The sequence below is a fragment of the Manis javanica genome, chromosome 6, assembly GCF_040802235.1.
Source record: "Manis javanica isolate MJ-LG chromosome 6, MJ_LKY, whole genome shotgun sequence".
NCBI classification, from domain to species: Eukaryota; Metazoa; Chordata; class Mammalia; order Pholidota; family Manidae; genus Manis; species Manis javanica.
Genome location: NC_133161.1, coordinates 53864787 through 53890880, shown reverse-complemented (window position 1 = coordinate 53890880; position 26094 = coordinate 53864787). Strand labels below are relative to the sequence as shown.

The window sequence follows — 26094 nt, the reverse complement described above, 5'->3', positions numbered from 1 at the left end:
ACAGACTAACATCTCTGGGACTCAATTTCCTCATACCAAACAATGGGGGTGACATCTATTTTACCAGCCTACTTTGGGGAGGATTAAATAGAATCCTAACAATAAAATTCTGGCCCAGAGTAGGTAGTCAATTAATGATAACTATTAAGCTATTACTCTTATTATTTACATTTTGTTAATAATTGTCCTCGTATTTCCAATTTGATATTTTTTTAAACCAAAATCCTGATTTTTAAATTTGGGATTGTCAGTAACTGACCTTGATCCTGACTAAAATGACATCATCTATTGGTTTCAGATGCTTAAGCTACAAAGTAATGAGTTTGGGAAAACTACTTTAAATCTCTGAAAATGATAGAGGAATTCTAATTATTGTAGACATCAAAATTTGAATAATAATGAAGGGCTAAGTAGAACTGGCGTCTACTTAGCTAACTGAAATTATCTTTATATACAGAGCTTGAAAAATGACCTCTCTACCTCAAGTTATAAATTGTGAAAATAATCTGGATTTGAAGAAGGAGAAAAAAGCCCTAGGAATAAATATGTAAACAAAATTATCACAAGAAAATACTGTGAAGTACTGATTTGTGTGGCCCTCCTGTGGGCAGAATGTGAATCACAATCACCCTTTTAAAATGTATATATTTTATTAGAAAACATCATCTGAGTCTTTTAAGCTTCCGAAGGTAAAGTGAAAACTTGTTTCAAATGTTGCATTTTTGGCCTATTATTCAGAAGTTGACAAACTTTTTTCCATATAAAGATTGTTATGTACTGTGCTTTATTTCATAATCAATTCCACAGATTAAGGCCACAGTTAGGTCTCAACCGTATAATCCCACAAATAGTATTAGCCCAAGTAGCAACAATAGACAATGATAATTCTTTGGAAATCAGAGAACAATTAAATTTCAGGGTTGGAAAAATTTGAGATGTCTGTTCTAAATTCTAGTTGAGTATACCAAAAACACACCTTCCCCCAACTTCAGCCCTAGCAATGGGGAGTGAATAATTTCTTCCCTACTTGGGACTGGTGGAGCTGTCTGCTTCTCCTGTTTGGTATTATAAAAGGCAAGGGCAGAAGTCTTGGTTCTAATGCTCACTTTTCCACCTGTTGTAGGAGTTAGGGTGTTACAGGAGTAGGGGGTGGGGGTCAGTCATCCCAAAAATCTCAGAGGGTTAAACAAAGGTCTGTTTCATGCTCACCTTAATGACAATTTCAGGTTGGCTGCAGCTCTTTTCCAAGTCTTTATTCCTTAGTCCATACTGAAGCAGCCACTAATAGGAACATGCTAGTCTGGGGACAGAGAGAAAAATAAATTGACTGATGAGATAATTCAAGTTTTTTGGTGGGGAGTGACACAGGCCTCTTCCGCTCACTTTCCTCAGTCAATGTAAGTTATAGGACCAAGGCTGGTGTCAGTGGATTGGTAGACATCATGGAGAGGGGCTCCAGAGAAAGTACAATAAGGAGAAGCAGCAAATATTTTGAACCAATAATGAAATATACTACCTTTCGTGAACATAAACAGATCACTTATGGTCTCTTGGTCCTAATACTCAACCCAAAAATTGGAGGTAATAATCTCCATCCTAAACTCAGGATTACAGTAAAGATTAAGACTATAACTATATTACATATGTTGGTATATTTTTTCCCCAGAGATTCTGTCCAGCAGGTCTCATGTGGAATCCTGGTGGTGTCTACTTTTTTTAAAGGATTGAAAAGTATTCTGATGAAGTTCTGATCAGTCCCAACCAACCTGGAGAGCTTTTATAAAATGCATACTTCTGGGACTTATGCCAAAGATTCTGATTCAGTAGGGCTGGAATGGAGTTCCATATTCTATATTTTTAAATCTTCCAGGGAGATACTCTTGTAAAAACCAGGCAGGGAACCCCTGAGCTATAGGATCCTTTTCAGCAACAAAATTACTCAATGTCTAGTCAATAATCCCTCCCCGCTCCTTTTTTTTTTTTTTTTTTGCATAGAGGGTTCTTTTTGTTGTTGCTGCATTGTTATGTAACTTTTTGTTTTAAACTTTGTACCCCAAACTAATGCAAACTGAGTCAACTGATTGTAACCAGAGGAGAAAGAACAGATACTGATTTGCTCATAAAAAGTTTGCTCAGCTAGAGAAAGAGGTGGGAAAGGTAAAGGGGAAAGGTACTTAAAATGACCATATAGCATTGAGTGCAGAAAATAGCGATGATGAGGTCACAGGCTCTGGTTTAACAAGTATCTCTTTGAAGCCTCAAGATTAGCTTTATGAAGTAGGAAAATACCTACCTTAATCTTAGTACCAGAAGAGTTAGGTCACACAGACCAGAAATGGGAAACTGAGAATTCACACTTAAGTCTATCTAACTTTAAGGTGCAGGATTTTAGCCACAAAACTGCCCAGATGTCAGTGTCCCCTGAGAAAATCCCAGGAAATTCCATCAGAGGCCTAAAAAAGAAAAGGCTAAAAGTTGGCAGTAACAAGAGTGTCAAGAAAGCAGTATTTTATACTTTATAACACCTCCCAGGTGGCAGCATTTCAGTGGTCTGCCCTCATCGTTGTGTCCTAGCCATCTCTGCTCCACCGGCAAAACTCCCTCTCGCGTTATCACTGCGAAGGCAACACTAGAATTCACGGTGTGCTTTCACAACTCTCTTTTACTGTCCTCAAAAAATAGTATTCAACAAATGCAGAAACCAAGGTTTACAGATACTTTTGTTGCAGGGCTTAAAATGTCCTGTGCCTTCTATGATATTTAGCAACATCTGTCGATTCTACTCACTAGATACACCACCACCCGAATTAGCAACAACCAAAAATGTCTCCAGACATTACCAAAAGCCCTCCGGGGGATAGAAACCACCCCTGGTTCAGAACCCCTGGCCTAAAGTGATGCAGCAAACAGGTAGGAAGTACTCTCTGACCCATATCTTCTGGCTACAAACTTCAGTGAATTCCATTGCATCCCTGAAGCCTTAGAGTTATAAAATTTTAGAGCCCAAAGGTTTTAGTGATGTCCAGGAAACTCCTTTAATTTGCTGATAAGCAAGACGCCATAGAGATGTGAAGTGACTATCACAATTTTATGGTTCAAAGCCATTTAAAAATAACTTTAAGAATTCCTAAGGTTCTTGTGAAGTCCATTACTGACATGCATCATACAATGAGGGTATATCTTGTCCTGCGGCCACACCTATTCGCCATCATGTTTGTCACAAAAGAGTGCTTCTGTCATGCCATTCTTTGGATAATGAATCTCCTTCACCCTTCACCCCAAGCTCCTCATAAGATCTAGCAGGGCTGATTGAGTTATCAAATGAGAATATCAAGCAAAAATTCCCATGGATGAGCTTCCTCCACTAAGATTTCTTTTTAACCTGCTGATCAGCAGACCATTTGATAGCAAACAAACAAATAATACTTAAGAGAATCTTTCCTTACAAAATCCAGGGGCCTCTGTCAGGTTTGTAGACACATGGTTGTTTTAACAATGGAGAGGTTAAGGTCATTCCCAGAGAGAGAATTGGAAGAGCAGACTCATCCAGGAAGTGTCACCTTGTCCCCCACAGCCATTGCCAGTCTCAAAGAATGCCTCCAGCTGAAGGTCATCTCATTTAGCCACTTCATTCCCCATATCTTTTTTTGGCCCTTCGATAAAATCAAGAAGAGTATTTGTTCTTGTCATTTTAACATCTAATATAGTTTTTACTCCTCGGAGCAACTTGAAGGCAAATACCCTCTTGGTTTATTCTATCTTCAGTAAGTAATACAAACTAGTAGCAAATAAATATTTATTAGACAACTTAAAAAGAAAAATTAGGGCCTCCTGATTGACTTTCACGATCCCAGTGTCCACAAGAACCATTTTGCTCCTCCAGTCAACTTCCAGAACTCTGCCTATTTTGTCCTCACTCAGGAGAACCTAAACCAGGAGAGATTACTCTAGTTTACTGAATACCTTGGGGTTTCCAAAACAAGTGTTTTCCCCACCAGAGTTTTTTATCTGCTATAGGTTAAGACTTAGACATAATTCTGGTCCCTGAGTCTGGCTGTGTCTGAAGCCATCACACTCCCAAAATTTTGTTTTGCATTTATCTATTTGTTATTAGATTTCTGTCACTTGTAACCTAAGAGTCCTTATTTATACACTCCCCTTGGGAGAAATCAATTTTGTTATTGTTTAACACATAAAATTTGAAGAAAAAATCAGATAGGTAATCTTATTCAGACTACCAATTCATGCCATACCATGGCTTCCTTTCATGCTGGGGCCTTTCAGTCACCTACAGCAGTTGCTGTCATGCTAGAAGCCAGGCTTCCAAGAAACATAAAATCAGCCGTAGGTGTTCCAAGAAGGTAAGAGGAAAACCACCTTCGTGATCACATGAGGACATTTGGAAAACGGGGTAATGCTGTACTACAGGAGGCTTCCTTCTAGGCATTCTCTGGTTCCTCCCTCCGGTCCCTTTTGTCTACATTCTGATCACATCTATTCCACAGGTAGGCACTTCACCCAGCTGCACTTTTCCCAGAGGCTCCTTGGACAGCATTAGCTCTGTGTGGTTAAGTATCCCTTTCTTCAGGAAGCCAATGGAATCTCAGATAACCCCCTGCCCTCAATGCCTATACAGCAGCTGTTGAGATGTAGCAGTTCCTCAGATTTACAAGTTTTCTCAAGTCTCCTCCATTCCTAACTCATAATATTCAAGTGTTTGGTGTTCCAACGAAGAAAACCAATTAATACTTCTCTTTGGCATCACACAGAATTTCAGAACAGGTGGACCTGGATGCCAAATGTTGCTGCAGAGTTTAATTTTGTCCTTTCTCTAAATTACAATTATTATAATTACACTTGGTTTATTAAGAATTTAAAGCTATTGTTACAATAGCTCATGCCCTTTCACTCCATGAGAACTTATAGAACATTAAAAAATGACCTCAGAATAGAGGTACTATATAGGAAACCACAGACACACATGCTTCAAGTAAATCTAATATATGAATTCAAGAATTTGTCCCGTTTCATGGCAACAGCACAAGAACCTCCCCTGTATGGATCATTGTTTTAACTTTTTGTGTTTCCTGATGCTTTAACAGCCTGGGGACTTGCTGACCCTAGAGGGACTGCCCTTCCCAGGGTCAGGTAATTCCTAGAGTTAGCAAACAGTTCATCCCAGAGTGCTCTTTTCATGCAATCCAGTCCATCCAGAGCCCACACCTTCAACCATCTCCTTTATCAGGCCACCACAGACCGAACAAGCCACTAACCCCTGCCCTAATCACCCCAAAGTCAGGTACCAGACAACAATAGACAGCCCCTACACACTGGAGCCCACTGTAATTATTCAGACTAGCCAATTCTAAGCCTGCTTATCCTGCGTTGCTATCCCTTTCCCATGGAAATCACAATAAAGCCTCTTGCACAGTTTCCCCTGATTCTTCACCTCCTGGTCAACCCTGGTGCTTCCTGGTGGCCTGTCTGGACTGGGATGCCTTATGTTTCTAAGATCTGTGAATATAAAATTCTACCTTCTTAATAATCATTCCCATATCAGTATGTCTTACCATAACTGATCAAAACAAATTGGGGGTACACTTTTAAATGCCCCCAATCTTATTAACTATTTTGATAAATAGCTTCTATTAGTAACTATAATATTAATATATTTTTTTAATAATAGAGATTTTCTTGAGACATGTTTTCCTTTTTAAGTAAGACTTAAGGAAGAAGGACAGTTCAGCTCCACTGAGACTGTTTTGGAATGAATCACTTCCATATTCTTCAGGAAAAATTGAGTAACAATCAAAGTACATTAAGTTGTATTTAGACAAATGCCTAGCAAAGAGTATGGGTTCATTAAATAGTAGGTATTATTATTATTAAAGGATAGAGGTGGAGGCATTATAATCAAGTGGTGCCTTACATTTGTAAGAGGTTACTGTATGGTTTCCAGAGCTCTTTTACCTATGTCATATCATTATATCCCCACAAAGTGCATGTGAGGTAGAGGGTACAAGATATTGTTACAATTTACAAATGAGGTTCAACTTCGGTCTGTGCTGTGAGCATTTGCTTATGGATTCAGTGGAGAAAAAATTGAGCCTTAAAGCAGCTGAGGAGGTAAGAGTTTCTTTTGCCTTTTGAAGCCAAGGAATTAGGGTGCCCTGGAATGCTCCTGTAAACTTTGGAGCTCATGGCGAGGTTGAAGTTTGTAGAATGACAGAGTAGCACAGTGGTTAAGAGCATAAGTTTTGGAGTCAACAAATTTGGTTCTGCCACTTTAAGAGTTGTGTTAACATGACAAAGTTACTTAGGTCTCCTAAGCCTCAATTGCCTCTTGTAAATGTGGGGCTAATGAAGCAGTGATTGAATAAGATCATTCACATAATAATAATAATAGCTAATATTTATTGAAGCTTCCATAAAATATTTGTCACAGTGCATAGCAGAGTAATGCTCAAAATAGAGCTAGTATCTAAGAAACCACCCACATGCTACAAGTACTACTAATATATGGGAACTCTTATTACTATTGTTACCTCAAATAGTAAAACAATACATTTTTTCCTAACAAGAAGAGGTAGCTAACGGACAAATGATTAGTCACCATTATAATCACTTACTTTGTTAGGAAACAGAGTAAACAAGATGAGACTATGTAACTAGGCCCAGGCCACAACATGACTCCATGGCAGGGTCAGATTTCTGCCCTGCCCAAGACCTCGTCTCTTCTCCAGAGATTGCTGTGATCCTTTCATTTCACTCAAAAGAAGATTTTCACTTGGGGAATTGCCTTGTACAGTTACATGGTTTTATCCCAGATGCTCTTGGGTTTGGAATTACTTTTCATTCTTATGTGTAATATTCTGAGTTTCTGTTAAAGACAGAATTTTTGCTGAATTAAAGGCCCACACAGTTCTTACAGGTTCCAATTTGGAACCAACCCTAAGTCTTTTGTGGCTTCAAGTTAGTCTTGGCAGAACACTTCCAGAGTGGGAGGATTTTTAATGGGTTTCTTGAAAGAGTCACTTTAAAGTGTTCATTTAGGCTCAGACCAAAGTAAACTGACTGCTCCCTTCCCATGGATTTTAGAGGGACAAGGGTTAGAATTCAGAGGAAATGTGGTAAGCAAGCCTACTGAGAATTTTGTTGATACTATGGTTTGATACTTTAAAGCAGAAGCCAGACCATGGTGTCACTAAAGAAACTTTCTCACAAAGACTTTTTTAAAAACTTTTTCCTACATTGTGCTCCCATAGTATTAGAGGTATTTTAAATACATATACATACATATGTACATATACACACACACATATATATATATATACACTTTGTACCAATGCCAAAGTTTGAGTGATAAAATTGATACTTCCCTGAGTATCAGATAATAAAATGAACTTCCAGTATAAAAGAATAACTCTAAAACTTTTATTGAAGATAGTAGTGAAATGTTTAAAGTCTAGCATGACAGTAAAGATAAATGATTTTACAAATATTGTCAGCTACTAACAGCTCCTACAGTCACAACAGAGCATATTTGTCTTACTAAATAGAAATTTATCTGAGATAAGTGAAAGATAAAGATATTTTCCCACAACAGTTTTTTTCTCTTTTCCCTAGTGTTTAATATTATTTTTTATGTCTGAAAATTGTATATAATCTTGGAAATATAATCAAATCTCAGTATTTGAGGTGGCAAACTAATACTCTGCTTTAATTCTTGCTCATAAGTTGTGAAGAATCCAAATGGGACTTTTTCTTGAGAGAATTTATGGCTCAAATAAATATATTTTAAAAGTTAAAAATTAAATGTGTCATAATGGTGACATTGTTTAGTATTCTGATAAATGTTAGTATCAAATAATTCTATAAAGATTAAAATAATACTCCTTTATTTCTATTGTGCTCTATCTTTTGAATCATGTAATATTTTAATAGTGTTCCTAACTCTATCTACTAAAATACCTCCTCTTCTGTTAACAATCAAATTTCTTATTTTGTTAACTATCTTTTTTGTTTTTCAAGATACTTTGACATATAATATTGTGTGAGATTAAGGTACCAATTTGTACACTTATATACTGCAGTATGATTACCATTGTAACATTAGCTAGCACCTCCATCACATCACATAATTATAATTCATTTTATGGTGAGATCATTTAAGATCTAGTCTTCCAACAACTTTAAAGTATATAATACAGTAGTACTGACTATAATCACAATGCTGTGCATTAGATTTCCAGAACTTACTTTTCTTCTAATAACAAATTTGTACACTTGACTAACATCTCCCCAATTCCCTACCTCCCAGACCCTGGAAACAACCATTCTATTCTCCATTTCTATGAGTTTGGATTTTTTAGATAACACCTATTAATGAAACCATGCAATATTTGTCTTTCTCTGTCTGACTTACCTCACTTAGTATGATACCCTCAAGGTCCATGTTGTCCCAAATGGCAGGATTTCCTTCTTTTTAGTGGCTGAATAATATTCCATTGTATGCATATACCTCATCTTCTTTATCCATTCATCCACTGATGGACACTTAGGTTGTTCCCATACCTTAGCTGTTGTAGTGCTGCAATGAACATGGAAGAGCAGATGATCTTTTCAATACACCCTTATTTCCTCAGCATATATGACCAGAAGTTAAATTGCTGGCTCATATGGTAGTTCTATTTTTAATATTTTGAGGAGCTTCTGTAATGGTTTCTGCAGTAGCTGAACCAATTTACATTCCCACTGTTGTCTTGTTCCTTATCTTAGAGCAAAAGCTTTCAAACTTTCAAATGTTGACAACTGAGTGTGGTGTTAGCTGTGGACTTAAAGTATATGGTTTTATTATGTTGAGGTAGATTCCTTTTATACCCAATTTGTTAAGGGCTTTTATCACTAAAGATGTTGAATTTTGTCAAATGCTTTTTCTGTATCTATTGAGCTGATCATATCATTTTTATCATTCATTCTATTAAGATGATGTATCACATTTATTGATTTTGTGTGTTGAACCATTCTTGCATCATCCCAAAGATGGATCCCACTTGATCATGCTGTATGGTGCTTTATATGTGCTATTGAATTTGGTTTGCTAGTGTTTTCTTGGGGATTTTTGCATCTATATTAAAAAGGTATATTGGCCTGTAGTTTACTTTTCTTGTAGTATTTTCATCTGGCTTTGGTATTAGGGTAATGCTGACCTGTAAAATAAGTTTTGAAGTCTTCTTTGCTATTTAATTTTTTGAAATTGGCATTAATTCTTCTTTAAGTATTTGGTAGAATTTATGGGAAAACCTCTGACCCTAGGCTTTTCCTTTGGGAAACACTTTTGCTTAGGATTCAATCTTCTTACTCATTGGTCTATTTAGATTTCCCATTTATTCATGATTTCGGTCTTGGTAGGTTATATTTTTTCTAGGAATTTGTCCATTTCTTCTAGGTTATGCAGTCTGTTAGTGTGTGATTTATGGTCTTTTGTATTTCTGTGGTATCAGTTGTAACATCTCCTCTTTTATTTATGATTTTATATATTTGAGTCTTCTTTTTTCTTAGTCTAGCTGATGGTTTGCCAGTTCTGTTTATCTTTTCAGGAAACCAGTTCTTATTTGTGTTTTGTATTATATTTCTAGCCTCAATTTCATTTATTTTTAGTCTGATCTTTGTAATTTCCTTCTTTCCTTCCAATGACTTTGACCTTGATTTGTTATTTTTCTAGTTCCTTGAGGTGTACAGTTAGGTTGTTTATATGATATCTTTCTTTAACTTAATGTAGGCTTTTATCACTATCAACTTTTCTCTGCTCCTGCTGCATCCCATAAGTTTTGGTATATTATGTTTCCAATCTCATTTGTTTCCAGATTTTTTATTTTCTTTTTGATTTCTTCTTTGATCCATTGGTTGTTCAGGAATGTGTTAATTTCCACACATTTATTAATTTTCCAGTTTCCTCCATTATTGATTTATAGTTTCATGCCAAAAAAGAAACTTGATAGACCTGTTACCTAACATGACCTATTCTAGAGAATATTCTGTGTGCAATAGAGAAGAATATGCATTCTGCTCCTGTTGGATGGGATATTATGTATATGTCTAGTATGTCCATTTGGTTTAAAGTTCAAATCCAATGTTTCCTTATTGATTTTCTGCCTATATGATCAATCCATTGTTGAAAATGGGTTATTGAAGTCTCCTACTATTACTGTTTTGTTCTCTGTTTCTCCTTTTAGATCTAGTAGTATGTTCTTAATATATTTAGGTACTCCAATGTTGTGTGCATAGATATTTATAAATGATATTCTTGCTAGGTAAAGGATTCTTGGTTCAAAGTTCTTCTGTTTCATTACATTAAATATATCATGCCACTCCCTTCTGGCCTATAAAGTTTATGCTGAGAAGTCTGCTGTTAGCCTGATGGGGTTTTCTTTATAAGTAATCTTTTTTCTCTCTCTGGCTGCTTTCAACACTCTCCTTGTCCTTGATCTTTGCCATTTTAATTATTATATGTCTTGGTGTTGTCCTCCTGGGGTTCCTTTGATTAGGGGTTCTCTGTGCTTCCATGACCTGAGTGTCTATTTCCTTCCCCAAACTGAGGAAGTTCTCAACAATTATTTCCTTAAAGAGACTTTCTTTCTCTTTGTCTTTCTCTTCTCCTTCTGGTACCCCTATTATGCAAATATTATTTTTGTTTGGATTGGTCACATAGCTCTCTTATCATTCTTTCATTCCTAAAGATTGTTTTTCCTCTGTGTTCCTCAGATTTTTTTCCTGTTCTCTAATTTCCATTTCATTTACAGTCTCCTCTTCATGTTCTAATATATTCTTAAATCCCTCCATTGTATGTTTCACTTCAGATACTTTATTCTTCAGCTCTTAGTGGCTCTTTCTCAGGTCTTTTCTTTTTTGAAGTCCTCCCTGAGATCTTGAATACTTTTCTGTAAATCCATGAGCACATTTATGACTCCTATTTTGAAATCTTTATCATGAAGATTAGTGATCTCCATTTCATTTAGCACTCTTTCTGGGGTTCTGTTCTCTAGTTCTGTTTGGATCATGTTCTTCTGCCTCCACATTTTGTCAGGGTTTCTGTGTTTATTCCTTTGTATTAGATGTCTCTGCTGTGCTTTCTGGTCTACAGAGTAATAGCTTTATGAAGAAGGTGTCCTATGGTGTCCAGAAGCTCAAGATTCTTTACTCTTTAGTGCCTGGTTCTTTTTTGCAAGGACCCCAGCTGTTGGCATGCAGTGGGCAGGGTGTCTTTTTTTTTTTATTCTGGCAGTTTGCTTCAGCTGCCACCTTTATGATCAGTTCAGGAGTCTCTGTTGAGCTTGCTGTGGTGGGGCCGCTTTTTGCTGGCCTGCAGCAATGGTGGGGCTGCAGGGATAGTGGGGCTGGTGAGCTAGTGTGTGGCTCTGCCCAAGCCAGACTCAGAGCACTAGTTTTGGATACCCATGGAGAGGAAGGGGCTCTTGGGGTTGGCTCCAGCAGGCACCTCCGTGGTTGGACTAAAACAGAGCCAAGGAAGCTGGAAGAGTACCTCCCTCTGCTTGCCAGGCAGCAAAGTCTGATGATGCTGCTGAGTGGTTTGGCTCCTGGCAGCATATGCAGAGAGGAGATTGGGGACTGAATTGTCGGCAGGGGAGATGGAGCATCTGGGGCTGTCAAGAGTTCCCAATCTGTTGGGCCAAGGAAGGGCTGAGGTGGGAAGGGGGTGTATCCTCCACCCGCCCTTTCTTCTAAGGAGAGAGTTTTGTCCAACCCTCACCCCTCTGGCCCCCCTCCCACTGCTAGCAAGTCTTTCAAACTGACACCTCTGCTTTGGGTCTCAGGACTGGTGGAGCATGCTTGTCCTCCACAATATCTCAAGCCTCAGCCTCCCAGAGTGTTCCATCTGTCTGTGGGTGTGCAGCCCCACTAATCACCAGAACCCAATGTAATGTGGGCTCAGGATCCCAGAGCAGATCTCCAAGGCCAAGTGTGCAGTCCTCCTGGACTCCTGCCCTCTCCGCACTCCATTCCTCTTTCTCCTGCCTGTAGTCCAGGACTTGGGGAGGGCTTGGGTCCTGCTCTCAGCTGTGCCACTTTACCATTTTCTGTGTGGTCTTCTCTTCTTTCTCAGGTGTAGATGGTCCTTAGGTATAGGTGGTCTGTTCTGCAGTCTTCAGGTTGCTTTCAGGTTTACTTGTGTTTGCCATATTTTCTTCTTTTATGTGTTTTTGGGAGGAGGTTTCTGCCTTGCCTTCCTACTCTACCACCTTTTTCTAGAATCTGCTCTCATTATTTCTTTAAGTAAGCTTTCTTCTCCTTTCTCCATCTATTCTCCTTCTATGACTCCAATAATACATAGATTTCTTTCTCTTAATGGTATCCCATAGTTCATGTAGGCTTCTTTACTTTTACTCTTTTTCATTCTTTTTGTTGTTGTTGCTGTTGTTCTCCTAAGATTGGTAATTTCAAATGACCTGTCTTCCCTCATAGATTCTTCTTCTTGATCAGTGGTCTATTGATACTTTCTATTGTGTTTTTTTTTTTACTTTATTCATTATTTTCTTCACCTCCAGAATTTGTTTGGTTCTTTTTTATGATTTCTGTCTCTGCTATACTTTTCATTTTGTTCATGTACTGTTTTCCTGACTTTGTGTAATTGTCTTTCTCTGTTCTAATAGCTCTAATAGCTGGACTTCCTTAAAACAACTATTTTGAATTTTTTTCAGGCAAGTTGTAGATCTCGATTTCTTTGGGATCAGTAACCGGGAGAGTATTGTATTCCTTTGGTTATATCATGTTTCCTTGATTTTTCATGTTCTTTGAAGTCTTGCAATGCTGTCTTTTCATCTGAAGAAAAAGCCACCTCCTTAAGTCTTTACTAACTGGCTTAGGAAGAGAAATACTTAGCATCAGCCTTGTTAGGGTTTCTAAGGTATTCTTAGACCTTTTCTGTGGATATGCCTGCTCCACATTTCTTGTACTCTCTTGGAGGGAAATCCTTAATATTACATGCCTTCTTTTGATCTGCAAAGACAGACCAGGTGCTGACAGCTTCTCTTTTGCTTTCTTTCCCTTAAATAGTGTTCAGTTTATTTGCTTTCTCACAATCCCAGATTCTGGCCAGATTCGCATGTGCATGCTTACTAGCTATCTACAAAAGTTGATTCTACCATCCTTTGGAGTACAGAGAACCAGCTATGGGGTGATTGTGGATGGGGGGAGAGGGGGAGGTACGCAGAATGTTGGAGGTGTCCATGGGCCAGTTGGGAGAATCTGCAGGCAAAGAATCCCCAGCAGCTCATGAGCTGTCTTTCTGAAGAAGTGTGCCACACAGTTAACAGGATCTGCATCTCTGATATTCCATTCCAAGCCCTGGTCACTATTCTCTCAGCTGCTCCCACTCCACCCAGCCTCTCAGCACACTTCAGTATTATGGGTAGGGTGAGAAAGAAATAAGTATCTTTAGCAACTTCCCAGCCAGCTAGGAAAGTGAAACTGATCCTCTTACCCTCTTCATTCCACCCAATCTCAGAATTTTTTCTTCAACAGTATAGTGGAACTGTTGTTCCACTGGATTCCAGACTTCCATAATCATTCTTATATAGGATTAGTGTTCTTTGTTGGAAAGGTCATAGAAAGCTTCTACTACACCATTTTGATTCCTGTTTAACTCTGACTTGGCTTTATTTTTTCTTTTTGGATAATCATCTTACACTCACATCTTGTGTTAATTGATATGGTTTGTTTGCCCAAAAGTGACAAAATGAAGCAAGTAGTTACATATTTATCAAAAAGAAAACAGACATCATTCGTTGTAGACACTGTGCTTAGTGCCAACAGTAAGGATTAAATGGCTTACCCAAAATTATATGTGTAGTAAGTGAGGAATTCAGAATTTGAGTCTAGGCAGTTTGACTCTAGAATTGTGCTTTCCGATATGATAGCCATTTGCTACATGTGGCTATTTATATTTAAATTTAATTACATAAAAATACAAATTCCATTCCCTCACTAGCTACATTGCATGTGCTCAATACTACACATGTCTAATAGCTACCATATTGGGCCATACAGAGAATATCTCCATTTTTGCAGAAAGTTCTATTGGACAGTACTTTTAAAAGCAAAATTCTTGGCCTCTATAGTACACAGCTTCATCTATGTTTTGATATTACATTGTCATATTATTAAAGCAAATTTATTTTCAAAGTTTTAATAATTCTTTCTGTGCAGATGACCATTACAAATATATCTCTAGCTTGGCATCTTCCTAATCATCAGTGCCATATTTCCATCTGTGTGCCAGACATGTTTACTTGGGAACTCTAATGTCAATCCAAACTTGTATTTTTAAACTGAATGTCACCTTTTCCCCAAAACCAACTTCCTCTTCTGACTTCTCCATTTCCATCTTTGCTTTTGTTTTATTTCCAGTTTCTGAAGTTTAAGTCATTGAACTTTTATTTTTTGCTCCTTTCTTGCTTTTTGAATCTATATCCTATAAGCCTTCCCTTAAAATCATCTCTCAAATACGACTTTTTTATGCTATCAAATTAGATCATAATGGGTCTACCTAAGTCTTGTCTTTCCCCAAGCCCTTCCTGTCTACAATGGCATTAGATTAATTGTACCAATGACATTAGATTGTACCCATTACATTAGGTTAATCGTAGACATCAGCTTAATTGTAGCAAATACCAGTAGCCGTGTCTTTCTCATTGTCGAAAAGTTAAAATAGTTGCCCTAAAAAATTGGCTCAATGCATTCTACAATCTTATCTACCTTATCTCTTTATTTCTGCATGAACTGTCTGTTCTAATCAGACTGGTCTCATTCCTCTATTGTGAATTAAATCACCTTTGCATTCCCAAAAATATGTTCTTGTTCCTCCTTCACACATCTCCACTTATTGAAATCTTAACCATCCTCTAAGGACTAACCTCAGTCGCTCCTCACCTGTGGGGTGAAACCATTTGAGGTCATATGTTCTTTTCAGATGCTAGAGTAATCACTCTATATACTATTCATCACGTAACTTCATGTCTTGCTAGGTGTATTAGGATTCTCCAAAGAAGTAAAACCAATAGAATATATATGTATATATATCCTATTGGGCCTATCTATATATTTGTATCTCTGGATATCTGTATATATGTGTGTATATGTATTGTATATTGATATTTATATATATGAAGAGAGAGAGATTGAAATTGATATTAAGGAGCTGGCTCACATGAGTGTGGAGGCTGGCAAGTACAAAATCCTCAGGGCAGGCTAGAAGGATGGAAATTCTGGCAAAAAGTTGATGTCTTCAGTCTAAAGGGAGAGTCTGGAGGCCGAATTTTTTCCTCTTCAGAGGACTTCAGTCTTTTCTCTTAAGGCCTTTAATTTATTGAATTAGGCCTACCTACATTTTGAAGGGTGATCTGCTTTACTCAAAAATTACTGACTTAAATCTTAGTCACATCTAAAAAATACCTTTACAACAACATTTAGACTGGTGTTTAATCAAACAATTGTATTCCTTTGCCTAGCCAAATTGATACATAAAATTAACCACCACATTGGATAATGTATATTTTTAGGGCTCTTGTGTATAATTCTAAACTCTGTAGTCCAGCTAAACATGTTGAGAAAGAAGGGAACAGCATTTGAAGAAGTGTAGTAAGTCAAATTATAAATATTAGAGGATATAAAAGCGGTTGGAGCTTGTAAAGAGCGTAAAACACTCCTCTGTTTCAGAAAAATTAGCTTTATGGAGAAGACGGAAACAAAACAAAATTTTGTGAAATTTGTCCATGCTCAACAATGATCTTCCTACTACTAGTTTGTTTCCTTTGGAACTTCAATAAAATTCATATTTTCTTTCATCTAATCAAAAATACCATGCTTTCCATCCAACTAGTCTGTTTTCACTATACCAGATTATTCTTACCAAGTGTGCTTGGAGATGAAGTACCATGCAGAAAATTCTTCCCACGGTGGTATTTTGTCATGGCTTTCCATCTTGGCACATGAACCCAGAAATTTTTTCAAGCAAGAGCCCTTATAAGCAAAATACTTCTTTCTACTATATTTCTTTGAATCTTCTATAGTACTTACGCTACATAATTACCAATCAGTAGATGCTACTTAAGCTAAGTAAGATGTTCAGAATTCTATTCTCACATTACCTACTTTTTAAAGCTATAACTACATGATTATCTCACCAGTACTCACACTTGACATGTTTCAAACCAAATTTATCTTCCTTTCAAAACATTGGATGATGTGGAGGAACAAGGGGACAGCCATCATGGCTAACCTCTATCTCCCCATATAATAATGACCTTTTCATTGTCCCTTTGTCTCATTGTACTTTTTCTCTCAACCATATAAATCATACTCCCTTCACCCAAGATATTCTTCTTGATCTTTATACAGCAACCTCCTTCTTGTAATTCAGCATTCACTTTAAACATTACTTTCTAGAAGAGACTTTCCCTGATTAGAAAGTTTAACTACCACTTTACTTTTCATCACATTGACCTGTTTTAGTTGTATGCCTAAAACTTACCACTACCTCATTTTTCTTCTTATGTATGTCTCTTGTTAAAACCATTATTCTCCCTAAAGTGGAATATAAACTCCATGACAGCAGAGAATTTAAGAACAATACCTGCCAAAATACACATTTACAGAATTAAAAAATGGAAAAAATCATCATTTGGGCTTGTTAGAAATGTAGATTTCCCAGCACATTACTTTAACTTCTCATTCAGTACATGGGAAGTAAGGGCTAAGAATCTGTGGAGATGTTTGTTTGTTTGTTTGTTTGTTTGTTTGTTTGTTTGTTTGTTTTTTAACATGCGCTCCAGGAGATTCTGATGCCAGAATTTCTTTGTTCATACTTTAAAACCATCCTATGGACAGTAGATAAGGACATGTTGTTAACATTCCACTATATTTTGAACTTTATTTTTATATTATTAAATTTAGTAAAAACTGCAAAGCTTTCTTTAGAGAATTAGTGCCTTTTGTTTGCTAAGACTGTGCTAAATTCTATAGAGTTGTGCTTCTCAAAATTTGATATGCATACAAACTACCTGGAAAATCTTGTTAAAATGCAGATTCTGTTCAGTAATTCTATAATGCAGTCCTAAATTCTTCATTTTTGGAACAGATTTTTACAAAGCACGATTCAGTGCAGCCAGTATGGAAAACAGTATGGAGGTTACTCAAAATATTTAAAATGTTACTACCATGTAATCCAGCAATTCCATTTCTGGTTATGTATCTGAAGGAAATGAAATCATTATCTTGAAAAGATATCTGCACCTCCATGCTCATTGCATCATATTTACAAAAGCCAGGAATGGAAACAAACATCAACAGATGAATGGATAAAGAAAATGTATATATACAGTGAAATATTATTCAGCCATATAAAAGGAAATCCTGCTATTTCTGACAACATGGTTGGAAGTTGAGGGCATTTTGCTAAGTGAAATAAGTCAGAGAAAGACAAATATTGCATAATTTCACTTATTTATGTGGAATCTTTTAAAAAGTCAGCTGCCTTTCTACATAGTAACAATGATCAGGAAAGAAAAGTAAGAAACAATTCCATTTACAGTAGCATCAAAAAGAATAAAATACTTTGGAACAATTTAGCCAAGGAGTGAAAGACTTATACATTGAAAACTAGAAACATTGCTGAAGGAAATGAAAGAAGATACCAATAAATGGAAAGACAAGATTTAATATTGTTAAAATGAGAGTATTACTGCAAGTAATCTACAGATTCAATGCAATCCTTACCAAATCCCAATAACATTTTTTTGCAAAAATAGGAAACCCTCTCTAAAATTCCTGTGGAATCTCAAGGGACCCCAAATAGCCAAAACAGTCTGGAAAAAAAACAAATTTGGAAGGCTTCCAATTAATGAAAACAGTGTGGTACTAGCATAAAACAGACATGTAGGCTAATCAAATAGAACAGAGAGATCAGAAATAAACCCTTGTATATATAAGATATTCAACAAGGATGCCAAAAATAATTCAATAGGGAAAAGATAGTCTCTTCAACAAATTGTGCTATCAAAATTGGATATCCACATGTAAAAGAATGAAATTAGACCCTTTTATATTCTTTTATAAAATATTATTTTATAAAATAAAAATTGACTAAAGACTTAAGTGTAAATGCTAAAACTGTCAAACTTTTAAAAGAAAATGGGAAGAAAGTTTGTAACATTGGGTTTGGCAATGATTTCTTGGCTATGGTACCAAAATATGAGGCAATAAATAAATAAATAAATAAATTTGATTTCATCAAAATTTAAAACTTTGTACATCAAAGGATGCTGTAAGGAGACTGGTAGGACCACCCACAGAATGAGAAAGAATATTTGATTTGCAAATCCCATATCTGATAATGGCATAGTATCCAGAATACAGGCATACCTTGGAAATATGGCCAGTTCAGTTCCAGACCACCACAGTAAAAGTTATTGCAGTAAAGCAAATCAAATTAATGTTTTGGTTTCTGTTATGGTTTTGGAACATACAAAAGTTATGTCTATTGTATACAGTGGTTTGTTAAGTGTACAATAGCATTATGTCTACAAAAGAAATCTATAATACCTTAATTTTAAAAATACTTTATTGCTAGAAAATGCTAACCATTATCTGAGCTTTCAGTGAATTGTCATCTTTTTGCTGGTGGAGATCTTGCCTCAATGTCTGCTAACTGATCATGGTGGTGGTTGCTGAAGGCTGGGTGGCTGTGCAATTCCTTAAAATAAAACAATGAAATTTGCTGCATTGACTGATTCTTTCTTTCACAAATTGTTTCTCTGTAGCACACAAAGCTGTTTGATAGCATTTTACCCGCAGTAAAACTTTCAAAATCAGTCAATTCTTTTAAACCCTGCCTTTCCTTTATCAATTAAGTTTATGTAATATTCTAAATCCTTTGTTATATTTCAACTATCTTCACAGCATCTTCACCTGGAGTAGATTCCATCTGAAGAAACCACTTTCTTTGCTCATCCATAAGAAGCAACTCCTTATCCATTCAAATTTTATCATGAGATTGCAGCAATTTAGTCACATCTTCAAGCTTCACTTTTAATTTTAGTCCTCTTGCTGTTTCCACATCTGCACTTACTGCCTCCACTGAAGTCTTCAACTCCTCAAAGTCATCCATGAATGTGGGAATCAACTTCTTCCAAACTCCTGTTAATGTTGATAGTTAGACCTCTTCCCACGAATCATCAGTGTTCTTAATGGCATCTAAAATGGTGAATTCTTTCCAGAAGGTTTTTAATGTACTTTGATCAGAGCCATCAGAGGAATCTCTAAGTATGGCAGCTATAGCCTTATGAAATGCATTTCTTAAACAATAAGACTTGAAAGTCAAAATGACTCCTTGATCCATGCAGAATGGATGTTGTATTCGCAGGCATGAAAAAAAACATTCATCTTGTTGTATATCTCCAGAGTTCTTGGCTGACCAAGTGCATTGTCAATGAATAGTAATATTTTGAAAGAAATCTTCTTTTCTGAACTGTAAGTCTAAAGAGTAGGCTTAAAGTATTCAGTAAACAATGTTGTAAACAGATGTGCTGTCATTCATGCTATGTTCCATTTATAGAGCACAGGCAGAATACATTTAGCATAATTCTTTTTTTTTTTTGACAACACACAAAAATGGACCTGGGTTTTTTTTAATCTATTTACATAATCCTTTTTTAAATTGAAATGTAGTTGGTACACAATTTTGGCTTCAGGTGTACTGCATAGTGATCCAACAGTTATATATTTACTAAATGCTCACCATAAGTGTAGTTGCTGTCTGTCAACATACAAAGATATTACAATATTACTGACTACAATTCCTATGCTGTACTTTCATCCATGTGATTTTATAATTGGATGTTTGTACCTCTTTATCCACTTTAGCATAATTCTTAAGGGCCCTAGAATTTTCAGAATGGTCATTGAGCATTGTCTTCAATTTAAAGTCACTACTGCATTAGCCCCTAACAAGAGAGTCATCCTGTCCTTTGAAGCTTTGAAGCCAGGCATTGACTTCTCCTATCTAGATATGAAAGTCCTAGATAGCATCCTTTTCAAATATAAGACTATTTCATCATCTTCATTGAAAACCTGGTGTTCAGTGAAGCCATCTTCATGAATGATCTTAGCTAGATCTAGATCACTTGCTGCAACTTCTCCCTCAGCACTTCACCTGCATTTTTACGTTACAGAGATGGCTTCTTTCCTTAAACTTCATGAACCAACCTCTGTTAGCTTCAGACTTTCCTCCTGCAGCTTTCTTACTTCTTCAGCCTTTATAGAATTGAATACAGTTAGGACCTTGCTCTGAATTAGGCTTTGGCTGAAGGGAATATTGTTACTGGTTTGATCTGTTATCCAGACCGCTAAAACTTTCTCCATATTGGCAATAAGGCTGTCTTGCTTTCTTATCATTTGTGTGTTCACTGCACTATCACTTTAACTTCCTTCAAGAACTTTCCCTTTACAGTCACAACTTGGCTACCTGTTCAGCCTAAGAGGCCTAGCTTTCAGCCTGTCTCTGCTTTCAGCATGCCTTCCTCATTAATCTTAATGATTTTTAGCTTTGATTCAAAGAGAAAGTTACTCTTCCTTTTACTTGAACATTTAGAGGCCATTATGGAGTCATTAATTTGCTAATTTAAATATTGTTGTATCTTAGGAAAAGAATTTGTTCATTTTAAAAATGATTTTGGTTATTCTGAGTTCTTTTCATTTCTATATAAACGTTAGGAGCACCTTGTTAATTTCTGCAAAATAGCCTGCTAGGATTTTTGACAAGGATTGCATTGAATCTATAAATTAATTTGGGGAGATTGCCATCTTAACAATTGAGTCTTCTAGTCCATGGACATGATTGCCTCTCCATTTATTTATATATATTTTAATTTCTCCTAACAAGTTTTTGTAGTTTTCAATGTACAAATCTTAGATTCCTCCTTTTCATTTTATTTTATAACCCATTTTCCTCCTATAATATTACATTTTTCCAAAAAAAATTTTTAAGTTCAATAGTATAATTTTTATTAAACTTACAGTGTTTTATGCTGTCTTTAAAGAGCCTCTCTTATTAGAAAACAATCAATTCCCTAAATTTTCAATAGTTATATTCTATTAAAGCCATCATGAGCACTGAATTAGCAAATACCTGGGTAACTATAGGGGTAGATTCCTGTGAACCTTGGTCACAACATTTTCATCAATCAAAACATACATACCTTTATTTTAAGTGTGTTTCTGTTTTAAGACACCTTTATTTAATATATTTTTTGATTCATTAACATTGAACTCACAGTCAACAGGACTATAACTCATGCCTGAAAAACACTTATCTAACACATGTATTTTCTACACAGAGCACATCACAGCCTTCTTACACTTACAGAACATTAGGCAGCACTTTATGCTTCTTTGAGGCCATTTCAAACAGTGGAATCATCAACAAAAAGCACAAAAATGAGAAAAACCTGGCACTATTGTAGACCACAAAAATGATACCTGTTTACAGTATGAGAGCTGAAACAAGAAGGCACAGTATTACCTTATTCATCCTCAGCTAAGCACATCTGTTGGGCAACTCAAACTTTTTTCCACACTGTGCATATCCATGAATAACAATAAAAACATCCAAAGTATTGATTTTGGGATTACAAATAAATTATAGCAAACAGGAAAATTTGCCAACACAGAATCTGGGAATAATGAGGATGGACTGCATGTTCTTCTGTGTTTTCCCTAGTACTTCACTTTCCTGGCTTTTCAACTGCCTCACTGGCCACTCTTCAGCTTTCTTTTTTTTTTTTTTTTTGAGAGGGCATCTCTCGTATTTATTGATCAAATGGTTGTTAACAACAATAAAATTCTGTATAGGGGAGTCAATGCTCAATGCACAATCATTAATCCATCTCAAGCCTAATTCTCGTCAGTCTCCAATCTTCTGAAGCATAACGAACAAGTTCTTACATGGTGAACGAATTCTTACATAGTGAGTAAGTTCTTACATGGTGAACAGTACAAGGGCATTCATCACAAAAACTCTCGGTTTTGATCACGCATTATGAACTATAAACAATCAGATCAAATATGAATATTTCTTTGATTTTTATACTTGATTTATATGTGGATCCCACATTTTTCCCTTTATTATTATTATTATTTTTATTTTTAATAAAATGCTGAGGTGGTAGGTAGATGCAAGATAAAGGTAGAAAACATAGTTTAGTGTTGTAAGAGAGCAATTGTAGATGATCAGGTGTGTGCCTGTAGACTATGTGCTAATCTGAGCTAGACAAGTGCAATAAAACATCCACGGATGCAGAAGCTTTCTCTCAAAACAGACGGGTGGGGGGGTGGTGAGGTTCTAAGCTTCACCACTGTTGTTCCCCAATTTCTCACCTGATGGCCCCCCTGTGACTGTGCCTGTCTTAGGTTGTTCCTCCCTTGAGGAATCTTACCCGTCTCTGGCTAACCAGTCATCTTCCAGGGCCATACAGGGAGATGTAAAGTTGGTAAGTGAGAGAGAAGCCATATTTGTTGAAAAGGTTAGCTTTTTATTTCTTTGCAAATTTATGCCTTGTGGCTTCTATGCCCAGCACTTGTCTTGAGGTATCTTTACCACCTGGAGGAATTATGAAACTCGGTAAATTCGATATGAGGCACGAATTCTATTTAAGGATTGTAATTAGGAAGGAAGAAGAAAAGCTATACAGGTAGCAAATGGAAGGAAACATGGGAGGATTGATTATTTCTTTGACATATCTTCTTGTAGAGTAACTTAAGCATGTATAGGTTTTAAACTACTAACTAAATTGCGCACACATATTAACATAATAGGAATACGGTGACATAAACAAAGCAAATCTGTAATTACCCTCCATCTCCAGTGATGCCAAAAAAACCACTTAGGCACCCTAAGCATTTGTGAAAATTTGTCTATGATATGATTGATATTGTCCAACTGTACCTGAACAGTCTGAAAGAAATCAGACAAATTAAAGCAACCCATTTCTGGGATCTGTTCACATCCCATATGTTCTTTTAACTGTAGACAGTCTATAGTCATAAGATTTTGGAGCGCTATAACTTGCACCCTCCCAACTCCTGGTTGAGTTCCAACAGTACAGATCCAGTCAAATTCATTGTCTCACTGTATGCACATGCCAGCCTAGACATCTACCTTCTCATTCCATTGGCAAGTCCAGAAAACGGTGGGATGGACGCAGCCACAACTGCAGCATCGCCCGGATCCCTGTGGAGGCTTTTTGATGATCATCCCCCAGCACGAGTCCTCCAGAGAGTGCTGATGCCGGAAGCTCCTCCTCATATTGTATCTTAGTTCATTTTCTGGGTATCCAAGCTAGGCCTTGATCTTCTGCATAGAAACAAACAGACCCTTTGCCCACACTTTGACATGCCCTCTATACCACTGTGTAGAACTCATTGGAGATCACCACACAAGAACTCCTTTTTTTTTTTTTTTTATTAAGAGAAAGGAATATTATCAGAAAAGAGTACCTCCATAGCCGATCATCTGACACCCTTTAAGTGATCAAAATTAAGGATGTTTAAAGCATGCGTTAATCTTTGATTTACCAATAGTTTTATCCTATCAAGGAGTAATCCCCCTTTTGTTTCTTTTTTTTTTAATCTTTAATCTACACTTACATGAAGAATACTATGTTTACTATGCTCTCCCCTATATCAGGTCCCCCCTAACAACCACATTACAGTTACTGTCCATCAGCTTAGCAAAATGTTGTAGAATCACTACTTGTCCTCTCTGTGTTGTACAGCCTACCCTCCCCTTTCTCCCTATCCCCCCTTTGCATTGCTAATCTTAATACCCCCTTTCTTCTTCCCCCCCCTTATCCCTCCCTGCCCACCCATCCTCCCCAGTTCCTTTCCCTTTGGTACCTGTTAGTCCATTTTTGGGTTCTGTAACTCCGCTGCTGTTTTGTTCCTTCAGTTTTTCCTTTGTTCTTGTACTCCTCAGATGAGTGAAATCATTTGGTATTTCTCTTTCTCCGCTTGGCTTATTTCACTGAGCATAATACTCTCCAGCTCCATCCATGTTGCTGCAAATGGTAGGATTTTCCCTCTTCTTATCGCTGAGTAGTATTCCATTGTGTATATGTACCACATCTTCTTTATCCAATCATCTACCAATGGACATTTAGGTTGCTTCCAATTCTTGGCTATTGTAAATAGTGCTGTGATAAACATAGGGGTTCATCTGTCTTTCTCAAACTTGATTGCTGCGTTCTTAAGGTAAATTCCTAGGAGTGGAATTCCTAGGTCAAACTGTAGGTCTATTTTGAGCATTTTGATGAACCTCCATACTGCTTTCCACAATGGTTGAACTAATTTACATTCCCACCAGCAGTGTAGGAGGGTTCCCCTTTCTCCACAGCCTCTCCAACATTTGTTGTTGTTTGTCTTTTGGATGACAGCTATCCTTACTGGTGTGAGGTGATACCTCATTGTAGTTTTAATTTGCATTTCTCTGATAATTAGCGATGTGGAGCATCTTTTCATGTGTCTCTTGGCCATCTGTATTTCTTTTTTAGAGAACTGTCTGTTCAGTTCCTCTGCCCATTTTTTAATTGGGTTATTTGTTTTTTGTTTGTTGAGGCGGGTGAGCTCTTTATATATTCTGGATGTCAAGCCTTTATCGAATCTGTCATTTTCAAATATATTCTCCCATACTGTAGGGTTCCTTTTTGTTCTATTGATGGTGTCCTTCACTGTACAGAAGCTTTTCAGCTTAATGTAGTCCCACTTGCTCATTTTTGCTGTTGTTTTCCTTGCCCTGGGAGATATGTTCAAGAAGAGGTCACTCATGTTTATGTCTAAGAGGTTTTTGACTATGTTTTTTTCCAGGAGTTTAATGGTTTCATGACTTACATTCAGGTCTTTCATCCATTTTGAATTTACTTTTGTATATGGGGTTAGACAATGGTCCAGTTTCATTCTCCTACATGTAGCTGTCCAGTTTTGCCAGCACCATCTGTTGAAGAGACTTGTCATTTCACCATTGTATGTCCATGGCTCCTTTATCAAATATTAATTGACCATATATGTTTGGGTTAATGTCTGGACTCTCTAATCTGTTCCACTGTTCTGTGGCTCTGTTCTTGTGCCACTACCAAATTGTCTTGATTACTATGGCTTTGTAGTAGAGCTTGAAGTTGGGGAGTGAGGTCCCCCCTACTTTATTCTTCTTTCTCAGGATTGTTTTGGCTCTTTGGGGTCTTTGGTGTTTCCATATGAATTTTTGAATTATTTGCTCCAGTTCATTGAAGAATGTTGCTGGTAATTTGAGAGGGATTGCATCAAATCTGTATATTGCTTTGGGCAGGATTGCCATTTTGACAATATTAATTCTTCCTAGCCATGAGCATGGGATGAGTTTCCATTTGTTAGTGTCCCCTTTAATTTCTCTTAAGAGTGACTTGTAGTTTTCAGAGTATAGGTCTTTCACTTCTTTGGTTAGGTTTATTCCTAGCTATTTTATTCTTTTTGATGCAATTGGGAATGGAATTGTTTTCCTGATTTCTCTTTCTATTGGTTCATTGTTAGTGTATAGGAAAGCTACAGATTTCTGTGTGTTAATTTTGTATCCTGCAACTTTGCTGTATTCTGATATCAGCTCTAGTAGTTTTGGAGTGGAGTCTTTAGGGTTTTTTATGTACAATATCATATCATCTGCAAACAGTGACAGTTTAACTTCTTCTTTGCCAATCTGGATTCCTTGTATTTCTTTGTTTTGTCTGATTGCCGTGGCTAGGACCTCCAGTACTATGTTAAATAACAGTGGGGAGAGCGGGCATCCCTGTTTAGTTCCCAATCTCAGAGGAAATGCTTTCAGCTTCTCGCTGTTCAGTATAAGGTTGGCTGTGGGTTTATCATATATGGCCTTTATTATGTTGAGGTACTTGCCCTCTATTCCCATTTTGCTGAGAGTTTTTATCATGAATGGATATTGAATTTTGTCGAATGCTTTTTCAGCATCTATGGAGATGATCATGTGGTTTTTGTCTT

The 26094-nt window shown here is 36.8% G+C and overlaps 1 protein-coding gene across 1 annotated transcript in view; it reads left to right on the top strand.

Annotated features, from left to right (window-relative positions):
- Window positions 1-4254: 4254 nt before the first annotated feature.
- ABCB5 (ATP binding cassette subfamily B member 5) overlaps window positions 4255-26094 on the top strand; it is an 89872-nt gene continuing 68032 nt past the window's right edge. Inside the window, 1 exon segment of the mRNA XM_073239997.1 lies at window positions 4255-4361. Within this exon segment, the coding sequence (XP_073096098.1) occupies window positions 4255-4361 (107 nt within the window).